We start from the raw sequence: 20244 nt of genomic DNA, 5'->3' as shown, positions 1-20244 counted from the left end.
GTAAATTTTTTATTTTTTTGTATTATTATCGTTACTAAAATGATTTGAAGAAATTAATGCAATATACAGCACACAAAAATAGTTTTATTTATATACACAAAGATGCCTACTCACTCCGGACAGCGAATAAATATTTTCAAGTGGTAGTTTATTTATTGTGATTCTTGGATTAATAAATTCAATTTAGTAGATTTTTATCCACCTTATTTCTAAATAATTCGTAGGCTTATATAATTCACCACTCTTACAGATATGTCATGCTAAACCTTTTAAAAAAACTAGCAAAATCTGTCTAATATTTGCAAATTTAGTTTGTAGTTATTTACCGTTCAGGTACACGGGCAAGCCATGTAAAGTTAGTGTGGCAATCAACGTGTTAATATCCAAGTTGGAATAAACTAATAAACGTAAATTTTTAACTTCTTTATTTAAATATTACCATTTTTTAAAATATTTTTAAGGATAGTTCGAGTGATGTATTTTGACAGTAATGACACCTAGCTCCGTTCTGTGAATAAAGTATTTTCTAGTGGTAAAGAAGTATAAGTTATTTACTCTTTAGTATTTTTCCCTTTTAAATAAGTTTTTGACCACTACATACCGAAAATTCAAAGTATCACATGAAAAGTATCACATCACTTTTATTGCATCTGTGCCATGGTTACTCTTTGATAAGGTAGGCGTGTAATTATCCTTATTCTGCAAGTTTTATTATTTAATTTGCTACCAATTTATTAAAAGTTTTCTGGAAAGCACAGTAGTTGGCATTCCTGTTTATACTGTAAATTTTAAACTTTGCTACCGCTTGAATATTTCTGGCTGTTCTTTGGGAGCTCCACCTATAGAAAATCGACAAGATTTTTTCAAAGGGGACTCAATATCTAAATTATAATTTTATTTTCTATACGTCGTAGAACAGCAGACCCAATTTTTTCATTTACGACTACTAATGTTCAACTCCGTAACCTTGTAATTTTGAACCCAATCCAGAAGACAAGGGAACTCCTGGATCAAGTATTGGGAGAAATTTGCCTTCGTGGAGAACTTTTTGATTAACCTAACCCGCATTTGCCCTTACGTGGAGAGGAAGACCACGAGAACCTCTCACGGTTAGCCTGACGGAAAAAGGAATCCAACCCATGATCCGTCTACCACCGAGGATATTTCGCGTCAGCACTGTGGTCGGTGTAAGCCGGATGCGGAATTCGTATCGACCAGCAATCGCCGGAATCGAACTCTGGTTCACCTCATTGTAAGGCGAACGCTCTATCACCTGAGTCATCGCGGCTCTCAATATCTAAATTGAAGTAGTTGCGAAATAAGGATGACTTCAAACTGATTTAATGAGTCTGCCACTAGAATATTTTTGCCAGATCTTTGAGGGTCCATCAATAAACTAGAAATTAATTTATTTTATCATCAGTATTTTTATCTTTTTCAGATAACGATGATTTATTAATACATTTAAACATACTTACTGGTTTCGGAATGCCTTTCATTATTTCTGGAAATCGGTATTCGGACGTTATTGCAAATCTCTTTCGCCTTTGACTTGCTCTAAAAGGGCAAAAGTAAATATAAACTTAAAAGTCAGTTTAGTGGTGCAATGTGCTTCTAAAATATTTTGTGAATGGCTTAATATCTCAAAGTAATAGCGATTAAAAACAGAGCACATATGGAAAAACAGCATGAAGCAAGAAATTTAGCAAGGGTCGCAAGAAGATGCATACAATATTGGTACAGGTGTGCAGTCCGTTAAATAAAATGATATGATCCTAAATGAATTTCGTTTCACTGATAGAAAGAAAAATCAAAAATTATGAGAAAAACAGTTAAAAACTACAATTCCAAAGGAAAGTTGAGCAAATTCAGCAGAAATTCCACAAGAAAATTGAAATCAATAAAAAAAAATAATGAAAAATATTTAAAAATTATAATAATGGCAACCGAAGCTGACGTCTTCAGGGGGTACCAGTCTCGGAAGTCATAAAAATACAAAACCTTTTCTATGGAGAAATCTTTTCTTTTAATAGAAAAGGTTTCGTATTTTTCTGACTTCTGTGGCTAGTACCCCCTAACAAAGTCAGTTTCTGTTGCATTTTTTTAATATTTTTATTGTTTTTTTTTTTTAATTTTACGTTCACAAAGCATGAAGACTATGTTTAGTTCAGGTACCCACCTCCATTTAAAAGTGAAACGAATAATGCTTAAAAAATTGTTGATATCAAAACTAGAAAGGGGTTATTAAATTCTTATCCTTATTGAGGTCGCTCATAATTTTGCATGAGTAAAAATTGCCTTATTTCTAAAAACTTCAATCATAATCTTTCAAATTTCGCCGTGCAAAAATCGTCCAAAATATTTGCTGCTGAAAGATAGCTAAATAGATTTAGTACAATAGCGTTTCTATATTTCTGTCCAGCCCCCGCATGTTACCCTAATAAACTAATTTATGTTTTTTATCCCCCTCAAGTCCTGTTGGTGGCCTCATCGTGGCGAGGGGGTGACACTGAGTGGAATGGGCTATGTACGTCTGGAGTTGTACTCCTGGAAGGCTCACCCATGGAGAGAAGGTCGTTCCATTACACTCAGCTGAAGTCAACAGGCGAAGGAGATAAGTCAGACCTCTGCCAGCATGGGTTCTGGGCAATGATATCGCCGATACTCTGGCTAAGGAGGCGACCGAAGAAACCTTGATGAGTCCAAATTCACTCATCTTCATGGAACTGGCATCGAAAAAGAAAAAAAGAAGACAATATTTCCTGGCTCGTACCCCCCAAACATCACTGGTACCAGAGCACCCGTTCAGGAGGTGCACTCAACATTCGGTGCTACCGCAAGTATCAGATGGCGCTTACCAGGCTTACCAGCGGTCTCTTTCTTTCGAGGGTAGTGTTAAAATCTTCCCAAACTGCCCCTGGTGCCACAACATGCAGGCTTCTCCCCAACACATCCTGGACTGTCTTGGACTGGACAAGAAGGACATTCTAGAAAACCCACTTTTGGTGGCCGACTTCCTCCGGGTCATACATCTCATGGACATTGTTTAGTCCTGTTAATTTTGGGGATTTGGAAGCAGAAGAAGATTTTTTTTCATAATTATATATATATATATTTTATTTCACCAGTATTATATTGGCAGAACTTTATGAAAAGCAGTACCTGGCGATTACGTTTGGTGACCTTGTCTTCAAGAGATGCTGAATTTCATCGACTGTCATGAAAAATAATAAATCTTCATCTGGTATCCTTCCTTCTTCTACCATTAACTGGCCCATTCTTTTCCAGCCTTTACGCCACTCATCATAACCTTTTATAAACAAGGACTGAAAAGAGAAACATAGTTGCCAATAACACTAAATGTCTTAATGCCCTTTAATGACAAGGACAAAGAAAACATTATTAATAACCCTAACTTTCTTGATTCATCTAATTCATTTCTAACAAGGAATAAAAAGAAAAACATCCTTATTAATAACCCAAAATGTCTCAATTCATCTAACTCTTTAATAGTAAGGAATAAAAAGAAAAAAAACATCATATTTAATAACGCGAACACATTTTAATTTATCACTCTCAATATTACCAAAATGCTAAGAGCTACAGGGGAGAGGAGGGCTAGTGTGGATATCGGGCTAGAGTTGATAAACGGAATTTTTCGGTAATTCTCTAACTGGTGATTCTCCAAACCTACACTTATTAATCCAAAGCTACTTTTTGCTCTTTTTCAGTATTATCAAAATGCTAAGAGCTACAGGGGAGAGGAGGGCTAGTGTGGATATCGGGCTAGAGTTGATAAACGGAATTTTTCGGTAATTAATCCAAACATACTCTTATTAATCCAAAGCTACTTTTTGCTCTTTTTCAGTATTATCAAAATGCTAAGAGCTACAGGGGAGAGGAGGGCTAGTGTGGATATCGGGCTAGAGTTGATAAACGGAATTTTTCGGTAATTAATCCAAACCTACTCTTATTAATCCAAAGCTACTTTTTGCTCTTTTTCAGTATTATCAAAATGCTAAGAGCTACAGGGGAGAGGAGGGCTAGTGTGGATAAGGGGCTAGAGTTGAAAAATGGAATTTTTCGGTAATTAATCCAAACCTACTCTTATTAAATCTATAGCTACTTTTTGCTCCTTTCAATAAACCTTTTCCCTTGTTGTTGGACTACGAAATTCGAAAAATCTTTAGCTGACTGAAATATTTTTATAGTTTTTCAAAGCTTAAACATGCCTGCTATAATTTAGCATTCATTTATGTATGGAGTTTAATTTATACACATGATGTGGTGATTCGAATTCACACGCACGCATCTAATTAAGTTTAACTTAAACTGTTATTTGGCTACCACTTCAAATAGTTTGGGAAGCTTTGGACTTTCGGGTTGACACCTATGCGGTTACGTATTTAACAGACAGTCGTAACTATATTTAACTTCAAAATTTACTTGGTTTGAATAGTGCAAACTGCATTTCACAGTGTTGCTTCAATTAAGTATTAATTGCACCAGCATATAATATGTTTAGTTATCAACTCGGAAAATTTAATCTTTCCAATCTTTCTTAACCAATCTTTCAAAATAAAGATAAACTAATAATTAAGACTAGTATTTTTTTACTATTATTTTCCTTATTCATTCATTTTTCTGCAATATTTGTGATTATTTGTTTAATTCTTTACACAAATTCTAATTAAAAGTTAATGGACTTTCCCAAACACTTGCCTGGCTATTAGAATTATCGTTAATTGTTCGACAATACGATTATATAGTCCCTTAATATAAATTCTGTACTGCCCTTACATTATTACTTTTCCTTTAATATTATCCCTTACTATATTATACTTATCCCTTAATATTATACTTTCCCTTAATGTTACACTTTTCTCTTAATTATATTACCATATACTGCCCTTAATAGAATTACTTAAAGGTTTCTCTTTAAGGTATGTGCGTATTTTTCAGTATGAAGGCTGAAAAGTACGCGCATTGGACAAAGTAACAAAAGACCTTTAAAATTTTTAAAAGTGCCAGTAAATTACTAGGAATGTATTTTTTTTTAAGTAACCACTTATATTTAGTGATTCGGCTGGCGAGAATCTTTGTACAGATATAGTTTCTTTGCATAATGGTGATTACATTGTCATTATAGTACCTGTGTTTGATTTAGTTTTATAAATTTTTTTTGAAAATTTTCAAGGTCCGCTTGAAACTTGTTAGTGGGAGGAAATGAACATTCAAATGAAGGCTGTCAGAAAATCTTTTGAATCACTAGTGGGAAAAGTGGGATTAAAAATATCAAAATCAATTTGGTTGCCTGATAGCCAGGAAATATCTTACTTTTGATGTTTCTCGATATTGGACACCTCTTCTTGTAAAAGGCAGAATCCATTTTAAAAAGAATCTATGAAAATAAAATTAAAAATATCATTTTGGGATTCTCTAGAAAAGCAAATAAAGCAATTTTAATAATTCTTGAGTAGTTTTTTTTATTGGAGTTTTATAACTTGAGAATATAATATCGGAAGAAATTATTTCTGAATTTTGAAAATTCTTTTATTTATGTAACAGATAGGTAGTTGCCTTTTCTATACCGCTCAATAGAACATTGCCTTATGAAACTTTCAGCGACTTATAGATTAAAACATTAAAAGAAAATACGTCGTTAAGCAGGAAAAAAATTGGAAAAAAGCACTTAAAATTGCATTAACTGAAATTTCGAAGAAAAAAAAACTCTTCTTAAAGTTATAATTCAAAATGGTCCTCTAAGCACGGCAAATTTACATTTCAGCGGACTGTAGATCAATCGACATGTTTTTTTTTTACTATAACTTTAACAGTTAATAATTCTCGAACTAATAATCGTATCTTTTTTAATTCATCGAGCTGCTTGTACATTTTTTGCCCACATTCGTAATTTCGTAAGTTTTTAAGTATTATAGATTTTGAGCAGCAAAACAAAATATGACGTAAAGCAGGAATGAAAGTGAGAAAAAAATCAGCAAAAAAGCTCTTAAAATTACAATAACTAACGAGCAAATTGAAATAAAAAATAATGGTGTGTTAAGTTTATAAGCAAATATGGCATTTACAGTATATCAAATTTGTTTCAAAACTAGTTTTGCTCTGATGCTGTTGTCTTGAAAAGTCACGATAAAGTCTATAGCGGACACTGGAGATTAGTTTTGATCATCATTTCTTTTTTCATCTATATTGTGAACTTTTACAAATAAATATCGATATTTTAACTGTTAATATTCGTAAGTAGTCATAGAGATGTTGTAGCTCAGGGGATAGAGGGTTCGGATCCCAATGAGGGGACCCGGGTTCGTATCTCAGTGATAGCTGGTTGATACGAATACCGAACCCCGCTTGCACCGACCATAGTGCTGCCGTAAAATATTCTCAGTAGTAGACGGATCATTGGGTTAAGCCCCCTTGCCATCAGACTAACCATGGGAGATTGAATTCGAAACTACAAGACTACGGAGTTGAGCATAGGTAGTAGAAAGCTTAAAATTGGGTCTGCTCTTCAATGACGGTTATAAAGTAAGTAGTTATAAACACGGAAATTTTACTTCTTTTAATACAGAAGTGGGAATATTTTTTTAAAAATTCTCAGTCTTGATATCACTTCTTGATCCCAGGGTTCATATACAGCAGGAAAAACTTAAAAGGTTGTAGAACTATTAAAATGAAAAATTTTACTTTATTATTGTAAATAAATGTCAGACTGCTGTAAGAATATTTAAATCTTTGAGCAAAAATCCGAACTGTGCTTATTAAAATTTCTAATTTTAAAGCAAAAGCCTAGACATGATTACTCCATTTTTAGCGTAGATGTGTACAAACTAAAGTTTTCTCCGTTGTTTTGAGTTGGATTCAATATTTCAAGCACACAGAGCTTAACTTTAATAAGATTTTTTTTATCGATGGTGATTGAAAAAAAAGTTTTAAAATAAAGGAGTACCTGGTTGATTTGTATAAAGTTCCGAATAGTTCTCTCATATTATTGATACAAAGTATCCACATTTGCTGACGGATCTTATGAACTAGAGTTCTAATTTTAATTGAGCGAACTTCGATAACTTTTCGTGGTTTCCCTATCAACGTAACACGAGTGAAGATCAGTTATGTGCAAAACTATTTTTATACGAAACTACTTTGTCCCGATCCTTGCCTCATGAAATATATTATCTAATAAGTAGTTCTAGGTCACATGATGATTTCGAAAATTAAGAGCCACGAATCCGTATAAGTCTAGCAATGAAGTAATAAAACATACTATACATTAATAAATATACTAAAATGTTTACATTGATGAGAAATTGCATCAATGAGAAATAATTAGAACAGATAACATACTTTGCAAAGGTTCCTAATTGCACAGATAGTCCTGAGAGCAAATCATCCACATTATCAGAATTGTTTTCAGTAGTAACATTCGATACATTACCGACAAGGCTCTATTGGAGTAGAAAAAGAGAAACAGATAAGTAAGGGCTTTACATCAAGGGACCGCTGTGTTAAATAGTATTGGATTGCACAGGGGAACAATTTATTTTCTTTCTGTTGCAAGATATTTTTGATCAAATCTCGAATATTTTGACATCATCGATTTCAAATCTGCAATCGGTTTACTACTACATGCTACAGTTTTTATGCAATTTAATAATATAATCCTAACCAAGAACTTTTAAAAATTCGAAAATTCATCACTCATTTTTAAATTTCATAGGAGTGAATATTGTGTCCCCACTTCTCTGCTAAGTAGGGAGTAGTAGTAGGAAGACGATAAGGGTAGAGCCTCTTTTATTTAATGATTGAACAGCCATTTTTAATAATTTTTCGAATTTTCTCAAGATTTATTTTCATATAAAATATGGTATCAAAATTTATACATTCACACTTCCACAAGAAACACCATACCTATTTAAAGAAAAAGCTTTTGAAGTAAAAATATTAAAAGTCATTTTAAATTTTAAAAGCCCAAAATTTAAAAAAAATATTGAAAACTTTAAATTACCTTTTCTGTTTCTTCAAATTTGATGTAAGTGATACATTTAATTTTTACTTTATTTATTGTTTTGTGAAATAACTCATCATTATAACACGATAAGAATAAATTATTAAAAATTGCCTTAAAGAATTAATGACAAGGTCAGAAGACAATTAAAAGTTACTTCAGTGAATAAGCAGGTATAGTTGAATTTAATTCTTACCTGTAACAATTTTATTAGTATTTCAGGATTTTCTCTCCAACGAACTGAATGCAGGTCAAACTATAATAAAGTATTACAAAATATAAGAAAGAAAACATTTTGGTAAAAATTTGTTTGGTCATTTGAACAATATAGCAATAAATCTTGCACTTTATGCGGTACGCAAAATTCCGATTGTCCAAAAAAAAAAAAAAAAAAAAAAAAAACTTCTTTTTTGTAATTCTAGGCGTTATATACACACCAAATATCTTAAACAGAATAGCTGCATATTTATATGGATGGATACCGCCATTCGTCAGAGGAAAACGTGGGAGCTGGAATTTTCTCTGACTTGTTCGCATTCTATTCGCCCCTCTACCATTTGGTGAAGAGGTGGAGGCCATTTGATTGGATACTCAACAACTGATTTCTTGGTGCGAGAATTTTGCTACTATTGTCTGACTCAATGTCTCCGATTTAGAGCGATCCAAACGTTTGCGATTTAGGCTTACATCTATCCGAGGCCTGCTGAACTCGCATAGAAATAAGGTTTATATAGCTAACTAAAGTATTTTGCAGAGCCTAATTAAAAAACAATTGCTTTACAATTGGCCTGGATCATCGAAGAATCTATTCAAATTAAATGTTAAATTTTTTTTTGACTAAAAAGGAAACCAGAATGCTACAGATTCCATGTAATCCTATTCCTTATTCATCTACAATACTAGTAATAAAAGAACGTATGCATTAAAATTTCGACCTAGACAAGCATGTCAAATAAAGGATAAGTGATATAGGAAATATTTTTTTAAATTTTCGAGACGGCGTGCTGTTGCAGCGTTTCGCTTAAGAAACTGGACATGATGTCCTTGCAGGACATTTATTTGGATTTAACATCTTTCCGTCCCCTTATTATGTATTAGAAGGGAGAGATTGTCTTATGAGCACATCTTATCTTAAAAAAGGACTTAATATGTCTGGACATTTATATGATAGATACTGGCAGGCAAGGGAGAATCTTCAAGATCTCTGTAATGGTTGATTTGTTATTGCCTCTTCCTATGTTTCAATTTTTGCATTCTGATCTCTCGTGCTGTTTTGCTTAAGATTTTAAGGTAAAAAGATTTTAAAGGTAAGGTCTAGAAATTTTTTAAAAAAGGTAGCAAAATAGTCTATATATATATATATAGACTATTATATATATATAATAGTCTATATATATATATATATATATATATATATATATATATATATATATATATATATATATATATATATATTCATATCTATACCAAACGACATTTACAATTCGAAATGTTTCTGTATTGCTCAAGGGAAAATTAAATTTGAACATTTTTCAGTACTTGTGCTAATATTTAGCTATCATTTTTTTTTTGAAATTTTAAACGAGTCGTAGAGAATTTTGTAAACTTATTGACTGAAACTGACTTCTCACAAAATGTTTCTTTAATTGTAAGCAGGAATTATTGAAGTTATACTTCTTATGCGACTTCCAACAAGGTTGCGTTAAACGTTTAACGAATAATAAAAGTATTGTTTTTCTATAAATATTTTTTTAGTTTGATTTGATACACATATAATTTAATAGGATAGTATTTTTTATTTTCAAATTTAGTGGATAACAATTGTAAAAAATGAGTGAAAACAATCCCACGGACAATGCGACGGATTTAAGGTTATGTCAAGGTACGTCTCTTGTGAATATCAATTGTTAGGTTTTCTCTTTTGAAATTACATTATGACGCATTCACATACATTATTAATACAAATACATTTTCCATGGCGAGACGATGAGGCAACCACAAGCACTTCCACTGGTTCAAGAGGTCCACGAGGGAAAAATGCCCAATATTACCGTTATTACAGAGCACGGAAGCGAGCGGAGCAGGAAAAAGAGTCGTTGAATAGAACTAGTGATCCTTCTACGACTACTGATTCTTCTACTATTAACGTCGCAGGTTACGAAGTCTAACTTCTTCCACGCGGAGGGACTCCACGCACTATTTTTTTTTTCACTTTGCAAAAACTTTATATTTTTAAAGTTTATTGTAAAAGTGTTTATGCTGTCCTCAAAAAATTAAAAATCTGTGTCACTATTGTAATTAGGAAGTTTCAAATTTTTTTTTTTCACTTTGAAATTAAAATTTCAAACCCCGTACTTTCGTCATCAGATAAATTTATTTGGAAACTCCAAGTGTTGTGGTGAATATAAATTTATTAGAAAACATCTTGATTTTGTTTAATGTTATAATTACTTTTTAAGTTTTTAAAGACTGTGTCAGAAATCTTATATATTTAAATAAACTATTTAATCATAATGGTTTTCAAAATCATCAATAAATAATTTTGATAACCCCTCACTTGTTTTAATACTATCTATTTTCTCTCTCTTTGTTAACATGCAGGAATGACGTAGGGAATAAAAGGATGAAACAAAAAGAAGTGGAAATGGTAGGACTAGAACGGAACGTAATATTACGCCAGTAACAGGCAATAGATTAAACCAAGGTAAAACTAGCCAAGAGTACAATTTTTTACCACTTTTAATCAAAAAGAAATTTTTTTGTAAAATGAGGTCTAAATAATTTTAAGTACTTTTCTCATTTTATAAAATTCAATTCAGATGATAGGTTTAAGTCGGTAAATTGTATTTAAGTCTGTATGATTTTTCGTACTGCCGGTTATTATAGTTATAGTTTATTTACATAATTAATTAAAGTTAATTAATACTTCAATTTAAAAAGTGAATATGTCGGAAACTTGAAGGATTGAGTTTTTTGCATCCATTTTGTCTGTTTTAAAATCTGCATGTATTTTCCTTTAATTTAAAAATATTTTTCGGAGATAAAAATAAGTTATACAGTTAGTAAATTGTCGATCCTTTAATCGACTATTCGAAAATAGGGTTTCTAAAATAGGTTTTAAAACGAAAATAGTTTTTTTTCTTTTTTTTAAAAATGAGTTAATTCGTAATGAGTCAAAAATACCTCTTGTAAGCACCTATGTCCATGCTTCTCGATGAACTGTCTAAACTTTTCTCCTGCCACAGTTGAAGATGTTTGCAGCCAGTTTAGAGCTTCCTTTATAGATAAACAATTTCATTTTTTTCTTCAGACATATAGTATTTTTTCAAGTAACAAATGTTTTATTGTTTTAATCGAAAGCATTACCTGAACTGACATCTTTTTGAAATCTTCTGGTTTCATTTCTTTTCCGATATGAAATGCTATACTCTGAAAAGGGGATATTTTATGAAAATGTTTTTATTTTTCACATTTGCAAAACTATACTACAAAACTATATATAAAGTAGGGGGAATAGTAATTTAATTTTTTGTTGTTGTCACATTAAGGATAACACGGAATTTTGAAAAGTAGAAAAAAATGACACCAAAAAACGATACCTTTCCCGTTTGAGTACAACAGTTAAAATTTGGGAAAAAAAGAAAACCTTACAATTTTTTTTCTTCACTTTTTGGTTTCTGAAATTGCATGCAAACTTGCCTTGTGCTAATTTTATACCATTTAAAATATGTTCTATTTAAATCAGTATTTTCAGTTTACATGGTGCGCAAATATTTTAAGAAATGAATGCGAATTCTACAAATTTTGTGTTTTATTTTTTTTTCTATAAGTACAAATTTTATAGTACTATAGTTATGTATTTACTTATGATTTTATATATTTCAAAACTTGAATCAGTGTTCATGTGATAAAGAGTGAAACTTTTAAACTCATAATTCTAAAAACTAATTTTTTTCAGATTTTTCTAAAGTTTTTATTTTATAAATTTTGAAGGTTACTTTTCCTCTTAATTCTGTAAGTACAATGCAATTAATTATCTGCAGGATACTCAAATGATGATATTGAATAGTGGCTTAAATCATTATACTCATTAGAAAAGTTCATATTGATAGCAACAATTTTTTGAGAATTGGTCATATTTTTTTTAGGACATTTTTGTTGAATTCTAATTAGATTTTTTCTCTCTATATAATAGCAATTATTATTAAATGTCATACGGCACATCTTTGCTTTAAGATTTTGGAAATAATACATAAAAATGAGGTGAAAATAGCATTTAAAAATTCCTCCAATTCCAAAAGACACAATTTTTTTAAAAATATTAAATTGACTTTTTACGTAAGTTTGACTACATGATTGATATGAATATATTTCATAGGTACCAATTATTAATCGAAACAAAACAATTAAACTATTCCAGTACTTAAAAGTAAAATACATTTTCGGAAATTTATCATTTACCTAAAAAGTAATTAAAGTAATTATTACTCAGGGTCAGCCTTGCACAGCTCTCACTTATTTATAGATACTTATTGACTAAATATGCTTAGCTGAAATATGCTGAGTTATTGAATAATTGTTGATCAATACTGATCCGAGAAATTAATCTTAAGAGAAGACGGGTAAATACAATTTCAGAGGCCATCAAAGCATGCAGTTTTTGTTTAACATGGATAAAAGTAAGCATGAAATAAGATAAGCAAAACTTATTAAAATAAATTATTTACTAAACTATGTACAGTTATATACAGAGCGCGTTGAACAAAATCTTGCCTAAATGTCGAAAAGATTGAAGGACAAGGGTAAATAATTGCGAAAATAGTGCTTCGATAATAAAACAGAAAGTTTTAAAAGAAATGCACAAGTAAAATAAAAGAAAAAATATTAAATAAAATTAAAAAATAATTATTGAATTTCTCTGCTCTGAACAGTGAGGGCTCTCCTTTCAATCAGGTGACCCAGGTTTAAATCCGAGCGGTGGCTGGTAGATACGAAGTCTACAACCGGCTCTCACCGGCCCCACTGCTGACGTAAAATATCCCTTTGCCACCAGACTAACCGTGAAAGGTATTCGTGGTTTTCTTCTCTATGTAGCGCTAATACGGTTCGTTCCATCGAAAAGTCCTCCGCCAAGGCAATCTTTTCCAAATGCTGGATCAAGGTATTCCCTTGTCTTCCGTCTTTAAAACTACAGGGCTATGAAATTGAACAAGTCGTAAACTCAAAATCGGGTAGGCTGTTTAACGACGATTATAAAATAAAATAAAATTTTTCTGGTCCAAGCAAATTTTACGTTCCACGATCAAAAGAAAAATATTTTTTTCAGCCTTTACTAAATATTCAGTGTAAAGCACAACGCTGAATCCTCAAAATAAATAAATAAATAAATAAATAAAATACATAAATAAAAAATAAGAAAAAATGCAGATCACTTGAATTGTTTTTGATCTAGTTATTGAACGCTCTGAAATGTAACCTGGATCGCTTAAGGGTTTAACTTTAAACATGTTAATTGATTTGTGCAGAAAAGGTACAAACACAAAGTTGTTTTGTGCCTTAAATACCCCCAAAAATTAAAAAGAGAGCTTAAACCCTTTTACTAATCAACACAACGATAAATAATAATGATTGTATTTAACACATAGAGAGGAAAATAATATTAATTGTTTCTATTTTTCTAGATGTCTCTGTTCCCTGCTGATACAGATTTAGTAATCCAGTATTTCATTCTTATTGTATGTTTGTTTTTTAAATCAATATCTTTTTAAATTCAAATAAATTGATTCAAAATCATAGTTATAATAAACAACGATATGAAAATAGTCAGGGAAAAAAGATTTCAAAATTTAGTCTTTGATTATTTAGAGATAATTGTTTCATTCATTTAACAGTGAAATAAACTTAAATGAATATAATTGCATAAATGACAGAGTATGAATATTTACATTATGACCACCCTGCTAATAACATGTAGGACCACCTTCAGCCCTCAAAACTGCTAGCACCCACCGTGGCATTGATTCCACAAGGTGCTGATAGGTAGTCTGAGGTATCTGGTACCAAGCGCTCACGAACTGGTCCTGCAATTCCCTCACATTGCGAGGCGGTAGCGTGGCAGCACGAATTTGGTTTTCCAAGTAGGACCACAAATGTTCTATTGGATTAAGCTCAGGTGAATTTGGGGGCCAAGACATGACTTGAAAGTCACTGGAATGTTCCTCGACGATTCGACCCCTTTGACATGGTGCATTATTCTGTTGGTAAACACCATCCTTCGTAGGAAAAACTGTTGCCATGAACGGGTGAACCGAACCTGGTCTGCAACTATGTTCAAGTAGGCTTACAGACGTCAGGGATTGTTCTATGAGGATTATGAGTCCTAATGAGCCCCATGAAAACATTGTTCCTGGGCGAGAAACCATGAAAACGTGGGCGAGCCCATTGTTATAGATGGAGGGTGGTCATAATGTAATGGCTCTTCGGTGTATATATTGTATAAATGAATATCACAATTATATTTACCTGTGTAGCAGAAGGAACATCAGCACTTTCAACATCAATCCCGGTTTTTAACAATTTTCCAAAATCATTGTAAACTCTTTCCCCAACATCTGAAAGTATTCTTTATTAGTAACTATCTAGATGGTGATCTTATTATTTTGAACATATAGTTCAAGAAGAGGATAAGAAAATTGATAAAGCAAAAATTGGCCCATTGGCTTCCGAGATAATTAATTTTCTAACTAAGAGGAAACCATCAAATAAAAAATGATAGTTATGTTTTTGCTTAAGAATCATAGGAATTTTTTTAGTTGATTAACTACCAAATCTAAAAGAATACCTTCACTAAATGTTTAGTCATAAGATATATAATTATCAATGCATTAACTCTACCTGTAATAGACTGATAACACAATAATTTTACTACTACTTTTAATTTGCTCAAAATGTAAGGGGTGGACAAAACTGTGGAAATATTTCTATGCTAGCTTTTATGTAACAAATCTTTCTTTCAGCAGCAAATATTTTCATCCTTGGTAGATAAGCTGAAGAGCATCTATAGAAATCTAAGAAGCTGTTGGTAGTGAAATTTCTAGAAGAATATTCGAAAACTTTAATTTTTCCAACTTAAGTAACTGCAAAAGTAATTTTTTTAGAAAAATTGAAAATTAGCATACCCTTTAACAACTACGGAATTTTTGTAGTCTCAGAAATTATTTTCATAGTGATAACAACGGCAGTTTATAAATTTTTTTTTAGTAAACTGCAATAAATAATAATTCAATTCCCCTCTAAATATAGAATCTTTATTATTTTCCTAACGTGACCTCAGTAATACTTGGTATGATATTTCTCAATAATATAAACGGACTTAAAGCCTTATTTCTCAAACTATTGAAAAAATTACTGAAACTGAGCCTTTTTATTGATTTGTCCCACTTAATTATAACTATTTAATGCATTGATAAAAGTTTTATTTTAATATTCAAAATTATTATCCAATTTTTTTATTAACTTTTTAAATTTAGACTTACTCTACGTTGTAAAAATATATTTAAAGTTGAACATTTAGTATTTTTGTTTCATAACGAGTTGAAATTTTTAATGAATCAATAAAAAATATGAAAGACTTTCGAAATTGATCGAAATAGACAGCTGAGAGTTAAGGAATCATGAACTATCGTCTTCGAATGAAATGTAAACAACTAAATAGTCCCATAGGTGATGTTTAACTTCAGATAATCGTCCACTGTCAACTAGCAATGATAAATGGAAAGTCATATTCTAGGGACAAGCAAGTTCCGATGAGACCATTTTGTTCAATTTCAATACTATAAGGACAAAATATTAGTTGGAATTTAAGTCCCGTCGGAACAGAAAAAGTTAACCTCTATATCATTTCCATGGATATTTACCAAGCGTAAAAAAAAAATTTACAAACTTATTCTCAATCAGAATAAAATTTTACATTTTTTATAAAAGTCAAGCAGAGAGAGACAAGCTTTCGCATTTATGTTGTCGTTTTTAATGACACTGGGACAAGCGAAGCTCGCCAGGTCAGCCATTGGTCTTTTTTACAAATTCAGTCAAAAAAGTGCACATTTCGTTTGACTAAAGAGCATCGCAAAGGATGAAAGTACGTTTTAGCTCAGAAACCGACGGATAGATGGCAGCACCACTCGCGAGGAAACTTTGACGTAGATCTGAAAGGAAAGGAAATGTTCTGCAAATCCCTGTGCCCTTGGTACTGCTCAGTGAACGACTACAGAACTTTCGATTCCACAGATTTTACGAGCACGTGTATTACATGGGTTTTAGTGGAGTCGATGATTGAATCCCGGGTCCGCCTGACCAGAGTCAGACTCTCTAACCACTGGGGTACCACGGCCTTTTATTGAACTGTACATTTTATTGAAAAAAAAGCCTTGCTTGCTGAGAATGTGCATAAATACAGAACTTAAATCGAGTTTAGTTTAATATATATGAAATAAATGCAACATTTACTCACCACCTTGGCCTGCTCCAAGAATCATCAGAACTATCAGATTTAATAATGAAGAAGTCTGGGAACTAATTGTGTGGCATAAAGTTACCTACAAAATTTAAAAAAAAATATATATATATACTCACAATTAAATAGTACAGCATATAGAGGTTCAAAACATCTTAAAAAAGTTTTTAAGCTTCGTTAGTCAAGGAAAAACGAATAACTCTAAAAAAAGATCATGGGACAAAGCCCAACCAGTGTATAGAGTCTATCATCCTTTTAACCTATACCTATATAAAACTGAGATTAATATTTCTACACCGAAGGGTCATCAACTTCTTCATCACGAGGTCTTCTCGTTCACTTTGCATCCAGCTATCTGTTTGGTTGCTGGTTAAAAATATTAGGGACAGAATTAATTGTCCCAGTTGGGATTTGAACCCAAGAACTCTCTGGAAAAAAGCAGACAGCCTAACTGTTACACCACAAGTGTATTTTTCCTGTAGACCTAGCATATATATATTCCTATCATTATCAGTATAAAAATATATTGTTATAGACAGGATTATCCTGTTTCTACAAAAAAAAAATGATAAAACATTAAGCGCTTGTGTTAACACTTTGTTTTGTTGAAGAAATCGCTTAAAGGTGCATAATATACTGTGTATCTTTAAGCTAGAACATTACAATCGAGTTAAAGGGTAAATACTCTTTCGCTTTCCTTCATAAAAGAACCTTTTGCATTATTGTAAATGTAGCGGGTATTTTTGCAGACAGAATTTTCTGGTAGACCAAATATTTTTATAAAAGCATCAAATTTCAATATGATCTGATAAGGTATCAGCAAATATTAGAAGTAAAATATGTCTCACCGGAGCAAGATCTGTGCAGGCATATAATATAGCATCGAAGATTTCATTTGAAGTATTATACTTTTCAGCTGATAAGCTGTACTTGGAAATAGTTTTGGAGCTATCTCTAACAGTTTTTCCAGTTTGAAACATAGTCTGAAAAGAAAAAGGGTACTGTTAGTTGCTTTAATCTTGCAAAATTATGAATTGGAGACAAACGTTTCACAATTTATGAGGCTAATCAAAGTTATAAATTTTTTAAATTCACTTTATTCGAAGAAATACACGCATATCTATCTATCTATCTTTATATATATATATATATATATATATATATATATATATATATATATATATATATACACTGGTTATCATAAATTAAGGAAAATTCACAAAAATCGCGATAACTCAAGAAATTACACATGGAATTTTATGAAACTTACCCACAATATACAACACATAGTAAGGTATTAAACAACATAAAAAGAAATTATCAGACATTAATAGTAGTATAGAAATTAGCACATGTATAAAATAAACAAATTGGAAGTATCGGTTTGCAATAGAAAAAGTACCTTTAATATGGAATATGATTGCCTCTAGAAGCAATACAGCACAAACAGCGATGTGTGATGCTTTCAATTATGCGGTCTATCAGTTCAATAGGAAGTGAGAGCCATTGCTCTTGTAAAGCAGTTGCAAGCGTGGCAAGGGTCTGAGGGGGCGGATTGATGGCAGATACACGCCTCCCTAGAGCATCCCAAACGTGCTCGATAGGATTCAAGTCCGGGGATCGAGCTGGCCACTCCATGCGAGTAATTGTTTCCTGTTGAAGATAATCATCAACAATGCGAGCTCTGTGTGGTCTTGCATTATCGTCCTGTAACAGGAAGCAATCACCAATTGCCCCGGCATATGGGCGCACATAAGCATCAAGGATGTTGTCTCGATAAACCTGAGCATTCACGGTTCCCCTTGGAAAGACATGGAGGTATGTGCGCCCTCCTAAGGATATGCCTCCCCAAACACAGACACTGCCTCTTCCGTATGCATCTCTTTCACGGATGTTTGATGGATGATAACGGGTCCCAGGTTCTCTCCATATCAAATAACGTCTACTGTCACTTTCTAGACTAAACCTGGACTCATCCGTAAAGAGAACAGGCCTCCATTGATCTGACGTCCAGTGGACATGTTGTCGGGCCCACTGCAAACGGTCTCTCCTATGGCGTGATGTGAGCGGCACGCAAATGGCTGGTCGTCTCGCATACAGACCACCTTCGTGGAGCCTTCTGCGCACAGTTGACGTTGACACCAACCTTCCGGTGGCTGCAGCAAGAGAGGATCTAAGATGTGTCGGAGTAGCGGTTCTATTCCTGCGTGCACTTAATGTCAAATATCGGTCATCGGCACTGGTCGTAACAGTTGGCCGTCCTTGACTGAACCTCCTAGATGCCGAATCTGTGGTTTGAAATTGCCTCCAAAGTCTATGAACCACAGATGGACTCACATTTAGCCATCTGGCCACTTCTGATTGACTCTGCCCTGCCTCTAGTCTCCCGATGGCTCTCCATCGTAGTTCTTCAGGCAAATGATGCCTAGAGGTCATTATTACGAATTGGCTATCTCAGATTTTCAATGTCGCAATCACAGTAAAATTTGTGTGCTTTCTCTCAAACTTGGACTTTTATGCTCCAGGCAGATGACGTAAGCCGAGTGCAGCGCCACTAATTTGCATATTGCAATTTTACTCAGCTACTCTTAGTGGACAACATATGCAAATTTTGCACGGTTTGGCTTACTTTTGAAAGAGTTATCGCTATTTTTGTGATTTTTCCTTAATTTATGATAACCAGTGTATATATATATATATATATATATATATATATATATATATATATATATATATATATATATATATATATATATATATATATATACTAACTACCAATAAATATTTGGACATGTGTGGTTGAAAAGAAAAAAAACTTTATTCATAATCAATAGTTGTTCGAGCCTCCACGAGAGGCAATTACTGCGTGAACCCTCAGGGGCATACTATCCACAAGTCCTTGCGTGACGGCTAGTGGTATTTTCTTCCACTCGGCTTGGAGAAGACATGATTTTCACCGATTTTGGACGGGTAGTACACCCTTTAATTCGGTGATCCCACTCGTCCCAGAGGTTCTTGATAGGGTTCAGGTCTGGGCACTGGGCAGACCAGTCCATTCGATTAACCCCATTGGCACCATACCAAGCCTTGGTGATCTTCGTAACATGACAGCTGGCATTGTCGTCCTGGAAGTAACAGGGGTCCACTCCGTAAAACTGCTGCAACGTAGGAAGCACATTGTCATACATAATAGTGCAGTAGGCACCTGCGTTGAGCTTACCATGAATGGGGACCAAGGATCCCAATCCATAGTAGGAGAAACACCTCCAGAGCATAATTTCACCTCCGCCGACTTGACTGTTGGCACAATGCATTCTGGCAGGAGACATTCTCCAGGCATACACCAAACCCAGACCCTGCCATCCGAATGGTCGAGGATGAACCTTGATTCGTCGCTCCAAAGAACCGCTTTCCACTGATCTATGGTTCAATTTCGATGTGCTTTGCCCCACATTAACCGAGCAGTGCAGTTGGACTTTGCGATCAAAGATTTATGGGCAGCAGCACGACCATGAAAACCAGGCAGATGTGCTTCCTTACGGATGGTATTAATTGAAACAACACTCCCGGATGCCTGTTGAAACTCCTGGAGTAGGTGGGCCATCGGCTGGGTGCAGTTCTGCCGAATTTCTCTGGACAACATCCGTCGGACTCAATCTCTCAGTTTCGTTGGTCTTCCGACTCGGGGCACATTCCGACACTCACCGCC

General features: G+C 33.2%; 1 protein-coding gene across 1 annotated transcript in view; it reads right to left on the bottom strand.

Annotated features, from left to right (window-relative positions):
• LOC107451618 (uncharacterized) overlaps nt 1-20244 on the bottom strand; it is an 89467-nt gene that overhangs the window by 4264 nt on the left and 64959 nt on the right. The window contains exons 26-35 of the mRNA XM_087150044.1: nt 17384-17518; nt 16533-16617; nt 14546-14634; nt 11390-11452; nt 11207-11299; nt 8220-8279; nt 7363-7463; nt 5338-5401; nt 3163-3326; nt 1479-1557 (exon numbers count right to left, since the gene is read on the bottom strand). Coding sequence (XP_087006170.1) covers nt 1479-1557; nt 3163-3326; nt 5338-5401; nt 7363-7463; nt 8220-8279; nt 11207-11299; nt 11390-11452; nt 14546-14634; nt 16533-16617; nt 17384-17518 — 933 coding nt within the window. The remainder of the gene's footprint in view (nt 1-1478; nt 1558-3162; nt 3327-5337; nt 5402-7362; nt 7464-8219; nt 8280-11206; nt 11300-11389; nt 11453-14545; nt 14635-16532; nt 16618-17383; nt 17519-20244) is intronic.

This window comes from Parasteatoda tepidariorum, chromosome 8, assembly GCF_982258835.1.
Source record: "Parasteatoda tepidariorum strain Cologne lab strain chromosome 8, Ptep-v5.0, whole genome shotgun sequence".
NCBI lineage: Eukaryota > Metazoa > Arthropoda > Arachnida > Araneae > Theridiidae > Parasteatoda > Parasteatoda tepidariorum.
The sequence above is the reverse complement of the archived record's forward strand: the minus strand, read 5'-3'. Positions and strand labels throughout refer to the sequence as shown.